The sequence below is a fragment of the Poromitra crassiceps genome, assembly GCF_964638095.1.
Source record: "Poromitra crassiceps genome assembly, chromosome: 23".
NCBI lineage: Eukaryota > Metazoa > Chordata > Actinopteri > Beryciformes > Melamphaidae > Poromitra > Poromitra crassiceps.
The window spans coordinates 6,646,182-6,661,154 of NC_139639.1; the positions used below are offsets into that span (position 1 = coordinate 6,646,182).

General features: G+C 42.8%; 2 protein-coding genes across 2 annotated transcripts in view; both read left to right on the plus strand.

Moving 5' to 3' along the window:
- Window positions 1-2,140, plus strand: part of LOC310797284 (ras-related protein Rab-6B-like) — a gene marked incomplete at both ends in the record, with an annotated part of 8,550 nt that extends 6,410 nt beyond the window's left edge. The window contains 3 exons of the mRNA XM_083659647.1: window positions 443-536; window positions 1,450-1,516; window positions 2,076-2,140. Of these exons, the coding sequence (XP_083515773.1) occupies window positions 443-536; window positions 1,450-1,516; window positions 2,076-2,140 (226 nt within the window). The remainder of the gene's footprint in view (window positions 1-442; window positions 537-1,449; window positions 1,517-2,075) is intronic.
- Window positions 2,141-5,670: 3,530 nt separating this feature from the next.
- On the plus strand, window positions 5,671-14,646 carry aire (autoimmune regulator; the record flags this gene model as incomplete). The annotated part of the gene is made up of 13 exons (XM_083659767.1): window positions 5,671-5,817; window positions 6,688-6,877; window positions 8,051-8,197; window positions 8,993-9,058; window positions 9,145-9,264; window positions 9,919-10,055; window positions 10,398-10,525; window positions 10,815-10,878; window positions 11,594-11,731; window positions 12,012-12,133; window positions 13,666-13,744; window positions 14,251-14,310; window positions 14,563-14,646. The coding sequence occupies 13 exons, from the start codon at window positions 5,671-5,673 to the stop codon at window positions 14,644-14,646; spliced, it is 1,482 nt and encodes a 493-aa protein (XP_083515893.1).
- Between the last annotated feature and the right edge of the window lie 327 nt (window positions 14,647-14,973).

Consider the following 14,973-nt stretch of genomic DNA (forward strand, 5'->3'; position numbering starts at 1 on the left):
CAAACCGCTGGTTTATTGTGTGGCAACAAACCGCATTGACAGGCTGACAGCTGACATGAAGTGAAGTCTGTACTACCAGTATGGAGCTCGCGTTAGGAGCACGCTGATAGGCTTTAGCTTGTAAACATCTACGGTGGCTCGTAGTGGACAAACATCATGACATTGCGTAACGTTATAGCCCCCACATGTCCGTCAATTCGTGTGCCTGTTGATGAGCGATTTAAACAGAGCGACAGAGCGATTCCAAAGGGTTGAATCAAGCGACAGAGCGAAAAATAAATATCTCGGTGTGAACACAGCTTAAGCATGCGTTTGTTATGTGACATGGAGCTATCTGGTCACTGAGTAGAAAGCTGTTACAGCGTCATGTCCGTTACAGCGTCATGTGGGTATATTGATCATGTTGGCCTTTGGTGTGTAAACGCTGAGTCTGGCCCCACAGGCAAATCACCATCGAGGAAGGAGAGCAGAGAGCCAAAGAACTCAACGTCATGTTCATCGAGACCAGTGCCAAGACAGGCTGCAATGTCAAACAGGTGATCCCTGCCGTTTCGCCAGATTTCACTACATTTTGGCCATCGGTTGCTCTCAGACCTGCTGCCAGTCCTGTGTCCCTGTCTGTCCCAGTCCTGTGTCGCTGTCTGTCCCAGTCCTGTGTCCCTGTCTGTCCCAGTCCTGTGTCGCTGTCTGTCCCAGTCCTGTGTCCCTGTCTTCCCAGTCTGTCCCTGTCCTGTGTCTCTGTCTTCCTTTAGATATAAGACCAGTCCTGTGTCCCTGTCTTCCTTTAGTTATAAGGCGATCGAGTCATTAACGTGTTACTGTTGAAGATTACATTGTTCTGTGTGTAAAGTCACATTGTGATAACAGTGAATATTACTCTTTAATCCTACTCTGTCTGTCTGTCTGTCTGTCTGTCTGTCTCTCTCTGTCTGTCTGTCTGTCTGTCTCTCTCTGTCTGTCTGTCTGTCTGTCTGTCTGTCTGTCTGTCTGTCTCTGTCTGCCTGTCTGTCTGTCTGTCTTTCTCTCTGTCTGTCTGTCTGTCTTTCTCTCTGTCTGTCTGTCTGCCTGTCTGTCTGTCTGTCTGTCTTTCTCTCTGTCTGTCTGTCTGTCTGTCTGTCTGTCTGTCTGTCTTTCTCTCTGTCTGTCTCTCTGTCTGTCTGTCTTTCTCTCTGTCTGTCTTTTTGTCTGTCTGTCTGTCTGTCTGTCTGTCTGTCTGTCTGTCTGTCTGTCTGTTTGTCTGTCTCTCTGTCTGTCTGTCTGTCTGTCTGTCTGTCTGTCTGTCTGCCTGTCTCTCTGTCTGTCTGTCTGTCTGTCTGTCTGTCTGTCTGTCTCTCTGTCTGTCTGTCTGTCTGTCTCTCTGTCTGTCTGTCTGTCTCTCTGTCTGTCTGTCTGTCTGTCTGTCTGTCTGTCTGTCTGTCTGTCTGTCTGTCTGTCTGTCTGTCTGTCTAGCTGTTTCGTCGTGTTGCAGCAGCCTTACCTGGAATGGAAAGCTTGGATGATGCTAATCCTGAAGGCAGTATCCTTTACAGCCAAGGCTGCTGGCAGCCAGCCCACTGTCTACTGAGGCACCAGCCATTAGATCTTCTGTGCTCCATACAGGAGAAATCCATGGAGTCAGATAGCTGTGTGGATGTAGAGGTCGGTGTAGCACCACATAGTGGCTTGTCTGGGTAGTGACAAGAGCTGAGGAGCTGTGATGTGATGGGGGATGGAAGCGTTTGAAGAAAGGGGTGTGTGTGTGTGTGTGTGTGTGTGTGTGTGTGTGTGTGTGTGTGTGTGTGTGTGTGTGTGTGTGTGTGTGTGTGTGTGTGTGTGTGTGTGTGTGTGTGTGTGTGTGTGTGTGTGTGTGTGTGTGTGTGTGTGTGTGTGTGTGTGTGTGTGTGTGTGTGTGTGTGTGTGTGAGAGAGAGAGAGAGAGAGAGATACAGTACAAATATTGTAGCAAAAGACAAATATAGAATGGAATAAGAAGGAAGTTATTTTGTAAGTTTTTACAAAAAAAAGAAAGATGTGCAGCCAGCTACTATTTGAGTTTTTCTCACCCATCTAGGTTTCCCTTAACTGGTCAATTCCCAGTGATTGACATCAAGCTGGACAAACCAGCAGAACCTACTGTCCCCGAGGGCGGGTGCTCATGTTAATGCAAAGCTGCTATTGGACAGCTCCCTTCACACCATAGGCTTGTTGTGTTGCTTACTACTGGTTAGCTTCCAGTTGACTTCTCTAATTGGATCTGGGATCTGGGCCTTGTATCTGATTGGACAAATCAAATGTTATCTTACAGTCTTGTTCAGTTGTAAAATATTGTATACTTTGTCAATATGTAAGTGACCGGAGGAAAAATAGAAAAAAGAAACATCACACTAAATGAAAAACCAACAAAAAAGAGTTTTGGAAAAATGAAAAAGGGAGACAAACGGGACAACAAATGGAGTTCTTTTCGCTGTTATGTTTTGTATTTTTTATATATAAAAAGGGAAAGCACCAAAAATGATGCCTAACCATAAAAGGAGAAATAGTGGGGGTCAGCCATTTTCCAAGATGGCCGAACACGTCTGAATGTCTGCAGCACGCATGCACGCTGATCTGATCTTTGACCTTTGACCCTTGGCCTGCCCTCCAGGGTCTCCCCGCTCAAGGAACCTATAAAAGAAGAAAGAGTCATTACATCACACCAACCTTCTAATGCTGAGCTTGGGGCCATGCTTTGGTGTCAGTTCTATTGCAGCCTATGGGAGATGTATGGAGAAGCACACTAAAGCCCTAACATATCTATGTCATATGACCTTTGATGATGAAGAAATGCCTCTACCAGATGAAAGCACACACTTCAGAAAATAATACATGTAGTTAATTTTCGACTCGCCATGAGCCCTGTAAAGTATGTCTATGTTTTGATATGTAAAGTATGTCTATGTTTGGATACTATTTGGAGATAAACAGCAAGTAAACGAATGCACGCATGAGGAGAAATCAGTCAATAGCCTATTCTCTGAAGTGTGTTCTTTCATTTGGTAGAGGCATTGATTTCTTCATCAAAGACCATACGACATGTTTAGTGTGCGTCTCCCTGCGTCTCCCATAGGCTTCAACAGAACTGGTAGCAAAGCCCTGCCCGCCTCAGCAGAGCAGCAGAACGTCGGTATGATGTAATGACTCTTCCTTCTTTTATAGGTTCCTTGTCCCCGCCCAGGAAGGAGGTTGACTATCTTAGAATGTTTTATAGCATCTCTCTATAGCATATCTCATGACAAAATGTATCTCACTTGATATTCCCACAAGAGTCAAACTTACAGTAGGTCCACCTAACAGTAGCTGTGAAAATGTGGCACACACTCTCTCTCTCTCTCTCTCTCTCTCTCTCTCTCTCTCTCTCTCTCTCTCTCTCTCTCTCTCTCTCTCTCTCGCTCTCTCTTTCTCTCTATGGTTTAACTTTTATAGAACAAACTGTACTGTGGTAAAAAAAGAAAAGAAAAGAAGAAGTAATAAATAAACAACTTAATATCACAACTCCCATCCCTCGATCCACTCCTTTCCTTCCCTCTCTCCCCCCCTCTCTTCCAGCCTCCCCGTCCCTCCATGCCGGTACTACACATATAACGACCCACTGTAATGCACTGCACTGTATATAATGATGTAATATGTATGTCGTGAACGTCCCTCTGTACAAGTGGTCCTTGTTCACCAGTATGCATAATAATGTAATAATGTTTCATGATGAATAAATGACAGATTAAAGGGCTTCACTCCCCTACCCATCAACACCTAACTGCGAGCAAAATGGTCTACTCTGTTCTATTGAATGTTGTGGGGGTTTATTCCTTTTTGACTGCTTGAATACTGCTGCTGTGGATGTTACATCGGGACCGGGGTAATAAAATATAATTTGTTTTTCCTTTCTAATTGAGACATGGAAAATGGTCAAAAATCGAAATTGAAGAATGAAAAAAAACAGTAAAAGAAAATTGAAGCTGAAAATACATTTTCAAACAGAACTTTTAACTTTTAATTGGACTTTTCAATGTTAATTTTGCATTTTTCCAATCCAAAATGAATAATGATAAAAAAGGGAATGGCCAAAATGAAAAATGGGGTCCGACTTTGATTGTTTTTGTGTTTTTTGATTCTGTTTGGAAATTGATTTTCAGCTTCAAATTTCAATTTGTTTGACTGTTTTTCATTCCCCAATTTCGATTTTTGACCATTTTCCATTTCTCAATTACAAAGGAAAAATGAATTATACTTTAGTACCCCGATCAGATCGAATATTATTCACACAGTAACTGACTTCAACATCGCAGCGTTTTGTCATTGAGAAGATAAGATAGAAAGGAGCAGGTTCTAGTGGGATTTGATGGAATACCAACAGATTTGACATGCAGCAGGTGCAGAAGTCTTACTTCATCACACTTCATTTCCACAGTACATTTCACACACGGTGTTGTTAAAGGAACACTCCGCCCATTTTCAACCAGCTTTGTATCATTAGAACATCAGTAGTATATCAGAAAACTGTAAACGGTTTTGAAGTCTGTCATTTAATTTGACAGTTATTGAGTGTTAAAGTGTGGACCAGTGACATCACTGGTCCACACTAACTCAAAATAATAACTCATTAACTCAAATCAACTCTCAAACTGTGAACGGTTTTGAAGTCATTCATCTAGTTTGACAGTTATTGAGAGTTGATTTGAGTTAATGAGTTATTCATTTGAGTCAATGTGGACCAGTGATGTCACTGGTCCACACTTTAACACTCAATAACTGTCAAATTAAATGACAGACTTTCAAAACAGTTTACAGTTTTCTGATATACTACTGATGTTCTAATGATACAAAGCTGGTTGAAAACGGGCAGAGTGTTCCTTTAATAATACAATTCTCCTTCATCTAATTGCCAAATCATAATCATCTTCCTAATCATGAGTCAATGTTTCTGACAGGGCAAACCTGATGGTTAAGGGGAAGTTGAAGTGGAAAGCACCTTTTAACGAGCCAACTGTCTCTGCAATGCTGTCGGGTCACTTGCCCTCAGTGCTGCTCACGTGACTGCACAGGTATTCCCCTCGACGAGACGGCGCTCCATTCAAGCCCTCTGGGGACAGGTAGAGACAGGCAGCAGTTAGTTCAGTTAGTGGACAGGTGAACTCCAGAGAGACAGGCGGTCCTTGATTCTCTCAAGTCTTCACTGTGGACTTCCCAAAGGTCTTGGCTGCGGTCAATAGCGGTGCCATTATTGCAGTAGTTGTTGGGTGTGTGATTATTTGTGTGTGTGTGTGTGTGTGTGTGTCTGTGTCTGTGTGCGATCATTAAAAGCAGAAAACACTGCATTGTATGAAACTAGACATAAACGATTATGTTTTGAACACAAATGATTCCAGATATCACACCACAGTTTCACGGTGCACCTGAACAATATGTCCTTCCATCAGCGAGGACACACCTCTTCCATCCAAAATGCCACATGTATGATCTCAGATCCTCTTGTGACTCCTCTCCGAATCAGAACTAAATGACAAATACAAGCCGGATCACACTGGGTCTCATTTGAACTAGATCACACTGGGTCTCATTTGAACTAGATCACACTGGATCTCATTTGAACTGCACAGCTTGCATGCGTTTACATACATTTAGACACACACACACACACACACACTGACAGCACATCATGTCCAGAGTCGAAGCTATTAGGGACACAAACCATCGTGCCCAGCTGAGGGAGCTGCGTACCGACATCTCCATGGCCGTGGACGACCCTTTCCCTCTGCTCTACGGGCTGGCTGACAAGAACATCATCACTGACCAACTACTCAAGGTGAGCGGAGCTTAGTTTGCCATTAACATCCACGTTCAATTGATGCTATTCATATTTTTCTGATAAATGTTGCTTACTCAGTCTGGTGAATATAACCTGTTTTTTGTCTCCTTGTTCCAGAGAAATCTACATTTGTATGAAAGTTTTTGTTTGTTTGTTTGTTTGTTTGTTTTTCAACCCTGTAGCCAACCTATTTATTTATCTATTTTAATCACAGAATCAACACATTTGTACGTATATACATCATACACAGGAAACCTACTGAGAGTATGTATGTACTGAGTATGGTATGTGATGGTAAATTTGGTTGATAAATATGACCAAGACTTTTTTTTTCCATGAAAGATGTATTTCCTATAGCCAACCAGTCAACCAGCTCACTGGCCAACCAGCTCAGCGGCCTGAACCAGCTCAGTGGCCTTGTGGTTTGAGTGTCCGCCCTGAGACTGGGAGGTTGTGAGTTCGATCCCCGGCCGAGTCATACCAAAGAATACCAAAGACTATAAAAATGGGACCCATTGCCTCCATGCTAGACACTCAGCATCAAAGGGTTGGAATTGGGGGGTTAGATCACCAAATGATTCGCTCCAGCAGGGGATGGATCAAATGCGGAGAACACATTTTGCACACTCAGGTGTGTGACAATCGTTGGGACTTTACCTTTACATTTACTTTACCCACAAGGTTATTTGATTCATCACTGTCACAGTTGGAGACAATATTATATATCTCCAATATTGTCTCAAAAAGTTTCTTATGGATCATCAGTTTGATTTTAGTAAATGTCTATTTAAAATAAATGATCACATGTACCAATATATGTTTTTGTATTTCTATGCTTGACCTCTCATTGTTTGTGTGGATGTTTAGGACACTCTGGAGAGGGAAGGCAGAGAAGGGATCCACAAGGCCATGTACTCCCTCCTGTCCTGGGTCCTGGAGCAGAGCAGATCCACTATCCAGGCCTTCTGGAGCAGCTTGACCAAAGACTACAACCTGGACAGCTACCCCAAGCTGCAGGCTCTGCTCACTAACCTGCAACACTCAAAGCAATGCTCAAGTAATGACAATACTTTATACATCTACTGGTATTTGTCAAAAAAGATCTGTCTGTCTCTGTCTGTCTGTCCGTATGTCCGTCCATCCGTCCGTATGTATGTATGTATGTCTGTCTGTCGGTCTGTCTGTCTGTCTGTCTGTCTGTAGACTGTAGTACAGATTGAGATTTAGTACACACTAGGGCATTCACGACTAGTGAATTTTGCTAGTCGACTAGTCGTCCCTAAAGGTAGTCGACTAGTCGACTAACCGTTTTTATTTATTTATTTTATTTTTATTTTATTTTTTTACTTTAAGAAAGAACATGAGGTATTTACACGACATACATGGACTATCATATCCCATATCCCCCACAAAGAACATCAAAACACAACAAAACAAAACAAGAAAACTGCATAAGATACACAATAATCCAAGAACAAACAAGACTATTGGACAAACAACCAAACAAAAACAATGCATTCAGCTCCTATCCTGATAAGCCTAATGACACTGGGGTAAAAAGTTCTTAAAGTCAAACTCTGTATGTGGTTGCCATATTTTGGGGATGTCTAAGAATCTGCCTTTGCTTGAGAGTTCATTCCACCAGTGAACTACAGCTGGGGGATTGGATGCTTTCCAATTTAAAGCTATGCATTTCCTAGCTGCCAACAGGGCAAGATCTATGTACGGTATTTACTTTGAATGCATTGTTTTGGTTTGGTTGTTTGTCCAATAGTCTTGTTTGTTCTTGGATTATTGTGTATCTTATGCAGTTTTCTTGTTTTGTTTTGTTGTGTTTTGATGTTCTTTGTGGGGGATATGGGATATGGGATATGATAGTCCATGTATGTCGTGTAAATACCTCATGTTCTTTCTTAAAGATTAAAAAAAAAAAAAAAAAAAAAAAAAAAAAAAAAATTTTTGCTAAAACGACTAGTCGACTACTAAGCACAGTGTCGACTAGTGGTTTTACTAGTCGACTAGTCGACTAGTCGACTAGTCTGTGAATGCCCTAGTACACACCCGTTATCACCTGTTATATGAAATGTTATGTGACATTTCCAATCAATAATATTGGATTTGATCATTTGGTCTGGTGTGGAATTTTCTGCTCCTCTAAACGACAGCATCTCTATCATAGCTAACATTTGTGGAACTTTCAACCTGTGTTATTGTTGCCACCTTCGGTCAGGCAGAGATTCGGACGGCCCCAGAAGTGGTAAGAGGTCCCCAGGAGGCTCCAAACCACCTCACAGCAAGAAGAGGAGCCGGGACGACAGTCAGACATCCTCCCACCATCACCATTCCCAGTACCATGCTAAGACCAACAATCCACCAGGTTATCTCTCATTACAATACCATGCTAAGACCAACAATCCACCAGGTTATCTCTCATTACAATACCATGCTAAGACCAACAATCCACCAGGTTATCTCTCATTACAGTACCATGCTAAGACCAACAATCCACCAGGTTATCTCTCATTACAATACCATGCTAAAACCAACAATCCACCAGGTTATCTCTCATTACAATACCATGCTAAGACCAACAATCCACCAGGTTATCTCTCATTATAGTACCATGCTAAGACCTACAATCCACCAGGTTATCTCTCATTACAATACCATGCTAAGACCAACAATCCACCAGGTTATCTCTCATTACAATACCATGCTAAGACCAACAATCCACCAGGTTATCTCTCATTACAATACCATGCTAAGACCAACAATCCTCCAGGTTATCTCTCATTACAATACCATGCTAAGACCAACACTCCACCAGGTTATCTCTCATTACAATACCATGCTAAGACCTACAATCCACCAGGTTATCTCTCATTACAATACCATGCTAAGACCAACAATCCACCAGGTTATCTCTCATTACAATACCATGCTAAGACCAACAATCCACCAGGTTATCTCTCATTACAATACCATGCTAAGACCTACAATCCACCAGGTTATCTCTCATTACAATACCATGCTAAGACCTACAATCCACCAGGCTATCTCTCATTACAATACCATGCTAAGACCAACAATCCACCAGGTTATCTCTCATTACAGTACCTTGTTTTGACTCTTTTTGATCATGACAAAATGTGTTGTGGCGTCTTTGCTGCAGGGGGTAAGGTGAAGTTATACAGAGTGAAGAGTGAAGCTCCACTCCCTCGACTACCATCTGCAAATGGTAATCATAACTCAATGTAACAAAATAAAGGCTGAAACATGGATTTTGTAACTGTCAACACATTTGAGCATTATGCTGCCCCCTAGCTGTGCAGACGGTGTGCTCCTCCTCAGTGCAGACAGCAGTCACGCTGTCCTCCACTGAGCTGCCAGCCAGCCATGAAGCCAGAGAGCAGATCCTCATCAAGCAGGTGTTTGGCCCTGATGGTAAGCTGTGGGGTCTACACACACACACACACACACACACGCACGCACGCACACACACACACACACACACACACACACACACACACACACACACGCACGCACGCACACGCACACGCACGCACACACACACACACACACACACACGCACGCACGCACACACACGTGTGTGTGTGTGTGTGTGTGTGTATGTATGTATGTATGTATGTATGTATATATATATATATATATATATATATATATATATATATATATATATATATCAATACACTGGTGGCAAGTACAGTGAGGAAAAAGCTGCTGAAAGTACAATCCTAAAATGTGTCATAGTGGCAATCAATCTTTCTCAATATGTGCATTGGGTGCATAGTGACTGTGACAGCACCTGGGTGCATAGTGACTGATCATTGGGTGCATAGTGACTGCAGTGCTGGCAACGCTTTATGGCCATTAGCAATTGCACTTAATGAAAATGATTGTAAAGAGCTACTAAACACAGCTTGAGTATTGGATTTATTTTGAAAGCTGTAAACTGTTACATTTGTATTGTTTAATTTGTGATATGAGAGAATGTGAAGAGATCATTTAGCATCAGAAAGTCCTTGAAGTGTATTCAAGTGGTGTGGTGTCATTTTGAATGTGTCTGTCATTCAACAGGGAGTGCCAAAAAGTGCATTAAGGTCGGTGGGGAGTATTACTCCTCTGGTCCATCAGAGGAGGCAAGCGGAACCACGTCCAAAGCAGCTAAGACCATGTTTCACCACAGGGGGGAGACAAACACCGGCCGGATAGAGGTCACACAATCCACTGACTGCAACAACCATATGAGTCATAAGTAAGGCAAGCTCTAATATCTTAACGGTGTGTGTGTGTGTGTGTGTGTGTGTGTGTGTGTGTGTGTGTGTGTGTGTGTGTGTGTGTGTGTGTGTGTGTGTGTGTGTGTGTGTGTGTGTGTGTGTGTGTGTGTGTGTGTGTGTGTGTGTGTGTGTGTGTGTGCGTGTGCATGCATGCGCGTGTGCGTGTGTGCGTGTGTGTGTGTGCGTGTGTGTGTGTGCGTGCGCGTGCATGTGTGTGTGTGTCTGTGTGTGTGTGTGTGTGCGTGCGTGCGTGCGCGCGCGTGTGTGTGTGTGTGTCAGGCTCAGGCTCATTCTAATGATGATGAGTGCACGGTGTGTAAGGATGGAGGTGAGCTGATATGCTGTGACGGCTGTCCCAGAGCCTTTCATCTGTCCTGCCTCGACCCGCCACTCACAACCATACCAAGGTGCAACGCTGCCATACCTACTGGACTCATATCTATAGCATAGTCATTCATTATAGCGGTCTATAGTTGAAACGCAGGCGGTGATGCCCCTGAATGCAATCATAATAAATGTGACAGAATGGTTGATTGTTAAACGATATTAATAGTTTCACACCTGAATCCAGTTTAATATAGCCTATGTATTTGGTCAATATATTGGCATGTGTGGATCTGGGGACCTCTTGTTGTTATTTCAACTCTTATTTTGAAAAGAAAGATGTTGGTGTCAATTGCAATGTTAAATCTGCAGTGGTCCATGGCGATGTGAGTTGTGCCAGGGCAACCGAGTGAAAAAGGAGAACCCCCAGCTCAAAGTAAGTATCTGAGGGGGAGAAAATGCTTTCCAGCCTACTGGAAATGGATTCAGACTTCATAACATATAGCAATATGTAATTGTCGCTGTCGGGCACAAGCAAATTCTAAGTGCTATTTATATGAAAAGTTTCCTGGTGATATATAAGTAGCTTATTGAGTCCATTGTCCATATGAGCTCTTCAAAATGGGTTCTGTGAGGGTTGAGTTTTGTACACGCTGAAGGGCACATAATAGTACTGCGATCTGATATCTCTGTGGGTTTGTGGGGGGGGGGGGGTCCTGCAGGGAGGGGTGATATGTTCTGAGGGAATGTGTTTGTGTATGTGTAGGCCTACAGTATGTATAGGTTTTTGTAGATGTTTGTGGTTTTTGTGGTTTTCTTTCTTTATGTTGAACATTTTAAATCACACAAAAAAAGTATCAAAAACATAAGTAGCTTATTGAGATCCCATTACAAATATGAGGAAAATAAGAAAAATGCCGTGAACGTATAACATGTAAATGACAATTCTACATATCATCTACATCTTACAAAATCATCATATTTCAATTGTGTACCTATTTTAAGCTAAATTGACAGCTGACGTTGCTCCTCAACCTTTGTCACGTTGAAAAAACAACAACATTGTAAAATGTCCCGGGTGCATGATGGGAGTCGAGCCAGAAAAGGACACTGATTCTACTGACCACAGCCATCGCATTTCCCCATCCCAGCCGCTCATGCCTCAGCCTCTGCAGACCAACACCAGCTCCAGTAGCTCCACCATGGACATCTCCTTCTACTCCTCGCGGTCCTCCTCCTCTCTCTCCAGTGTGACGGCAGCTAACAACGGCCCCGGTGCCAGAAACCAGGTGGAGTGGTTGCTGAGATGTTTGGTGGTGGTGGTGGTGGTGGTGGTCCTTTCATCTCGTTCATGCCTTCTCCTGTTGTCATAGTGTACCTGCTGAATGACAAATTAATTCCATGTACTCTGTGGTCTTTTCTCCTTTTGCACCTGCAATGTTTTGTATTCACTTTATTAAATACTACTTAAATACTATATTTATTATTTTGTAATTACTACTTACTATAACCAAGTGTTTTCTCTCCTTGTGATCGGTGTGCACGTCACCGTCACGTGTGTGTCACCAGTGCTCAGGTGGGGAGATGGTCAGTGTGAGGGAGGCGTGTGGTGTTTGCCACCTTGCTGGAGGAGACCTGACTCACTGTCTCCAGTGCTTACAGAGCTACCACCTGCACTGCCACTTCTCACAGTAAGACTTCTCCATATCGCTTGAGTCGACTTCTCTCAAACCAATACATCTAGGGCTGCAACTAGCGCTTATTTTCATCATCGATTCATCTGTCAATCATCTTCTCCACCAATCGAAGTCCTTTGGTCGATAAAATGTCACAAAAAATGTCCATCACTTTTTCCCCGAGGGAAGTCTGGCACGCGAGACTACTTTGTCCCCCAAAGTCCAAGATGACATCCTCAAATGTCTTCTCTGCTCCTAACCAACAGTCACAACCCAGAGACAATCAGTCTGCTCTCATAGAAGACAAAAGAAACCAGAAAATATTCACATTTAAGGAGCTGGAACAAGAGCATTTTAGTATTTGTTTCTTAAAATTATTCTAAATGATGAATCCATTATAAAAATATAAAAGTTGGCAATATATTTTCTGTCGATCGACTAAATGGTTAGTCGACTAATCGTTGCAGCTCTAAATACACCTTCATATAAGTTGATGAAGATGATGCGAAATACAGACACTTTGGCAAACCCAGAGTCATGTATAGAGAAGTTGTGAGATCTCCATTCACTCTAATGGACCAGTTTTTTACATTGGAAAAGGAACTTTTGGCAAAAAGGAACTTTTGGGAAGTAAGGTTCTGGATTAAGGAGCGCTGTCGAGTTGCAGCAGAATGGACTGTTTATGATGTACTCTGAACGGTTAAGACGTTTAAAGAATCAAATTGTATATTATCAGCTTTATTTTATGCTTTCAAACGTAGCGCGAGCCCCCTTCCTGGATCTGCCTTTGGGATCTCCGCTGACGCCACTCTCTTACTAGATTGCTCTGGACAAACCTCAATCTCCGCCTCATCCTAACCTGATCCATGCATTACACTATACATCAGTGTTGTACATACCTCCCATTTGTCCCAAACGCTTTCTGTGGCTTGGAGTATTGATGAGCAGTGTGCATTATGGGTGTGATCATTATCTAGCTGATGGTTACTAGTGGATCTAATGGACAGCAGCACGGTATATCATGTATATTATAGAAGACGATCGATACTCTTTTACAAAATGGCTCCCGGCGAACACACTGAAAACCCTCTGATGGTGTCTTGTAACAGTAGCAATGAGTGCTGCAGTCATCTGAGTCATCTGTAGCACTTCTGTATGTTGGATAGGGAAGTAATGATGCACTGCTTCAATGAGCATTATATTACCATAACATTATAATAGCAGCCAATGCTCTGAAACCAATGATATTTTTAATGTTTTCCAATGAGTTTAACAGTTGTTTTTTTTAAGAGTCACATAAGCTACAATAAACAGCATCTCCAAGAAGATCTTCTGATGGTTGTTTTAAGAGCAAGATGGAAGTGAATCAGTTTAGGTCCCCATCTGAAAAAGGTTCAGAACCTCTGCTCACTCTGTAATGTACTTGTTTGATTTGCGTATCAAATATTGATGGGCGATAATAACACTCACTCACTCACTACTCACTGACTCACTGACTCACTGACTCACTCACTCACTCACTCACAGTATCCCTATGTTTCCTATAGGGGGAGATCTATCTGCTCCTCATGCTCCAGGCCCTGGGGAAACTCTGCAGAGAAGGAGGCTGAATCCAGAGGCCTACAGGTAGGTGTGTGTGTGTGTGTGTGTGTGTGTGTGTGTGTGTGTGTGTGTGTGTGTGTGTGTGTGTGTGTGTGTGTGTGTGTGTGTGTGTGTGTGTGTGTGTGTGTGTGTGTGTGTGTGTGTGTGTGTGTGTGTGTGTGTGTGTGTGTGTACTCATCTGCATGTATGTAGTTTACCATTATGCTTGTGTGTGACAATTAGGTGAGTTTGGGTTTCGTATGTTTACAGAGAATATGTGCACCTCTGTTATCCGAGATTATTCTGAATATGTCTCCAGATGTATCTCTGCACTCATCCAATCTTGTGTGTGTGTGTGTGTGTGTGTGTGTGTGTGTGTGTGTGTGTGTGTGTGTGCGTGCGTGTGCGTGTGTGTGTGTGTGTGCGTGCGTGCGTGCGTGCGTGCGTGTGTGTGTGCCCGTGCGTGCGTGTGTGTGTGTGTGTGTGTGTGTGTGTGTGCGCGCGTGTCCCAGCTCCCCCAAGTGGTTCAGAATGCACACAGCCATGAGCAGACCTCCTCTCTCTCTGAGCCCATGCTCCACAAGGATGAATTAGACTCTATTCTGGGAGAGGTGAGCAGTTCTGCAATCTAGCAATATTAGATGGACTTGTTGTCACTGATGTCATACTTGTTCTTGAAGCCATGATTTTGACAGTATGGTCACTGTCCGTTTTGGTACAAACTGATAATTGGGACCAGTGGTAGTCTAATCATTAGACTAACCACTAGTCCCAATTCTCAGTAGAAACAGCAGGTATTAGTATATGCAATTAGACTATAATTGTATACTAATAGCTGCTGTTTCTCCTCTTTTCTATCTCAGCAGGGCTCCATTGATGGGATCCTGCAATGGGCTTTCCACAACATCTCCAGGCCTCTTCCAGACTGTCAAGGATACTACCAGTGACTGACAAACAATGTGCTGTTACTACTGCACACATTCTGATTCTTCTTGGAACATTTTGAATAATGCATTGGTGAATATACCCGATTAAAATTTAAATAGGCTGCTGCATTATACGAACAAGCCCCAAGCCAATTTCTCAATTGAAAATTGGCACAGAGGAAGCAATATGCATTAGTTGTGGTTAGGTGGCTATTGAACTCTATTTTCATAGAGGCTCTACCATACTGTACATGGACAGAATGTCAATACTGTAGCATTTGTTGCAGGGAACAACTGGATTGAACGTTTCTGTTCTTGATATTGTTATTCATACACACACACATCATG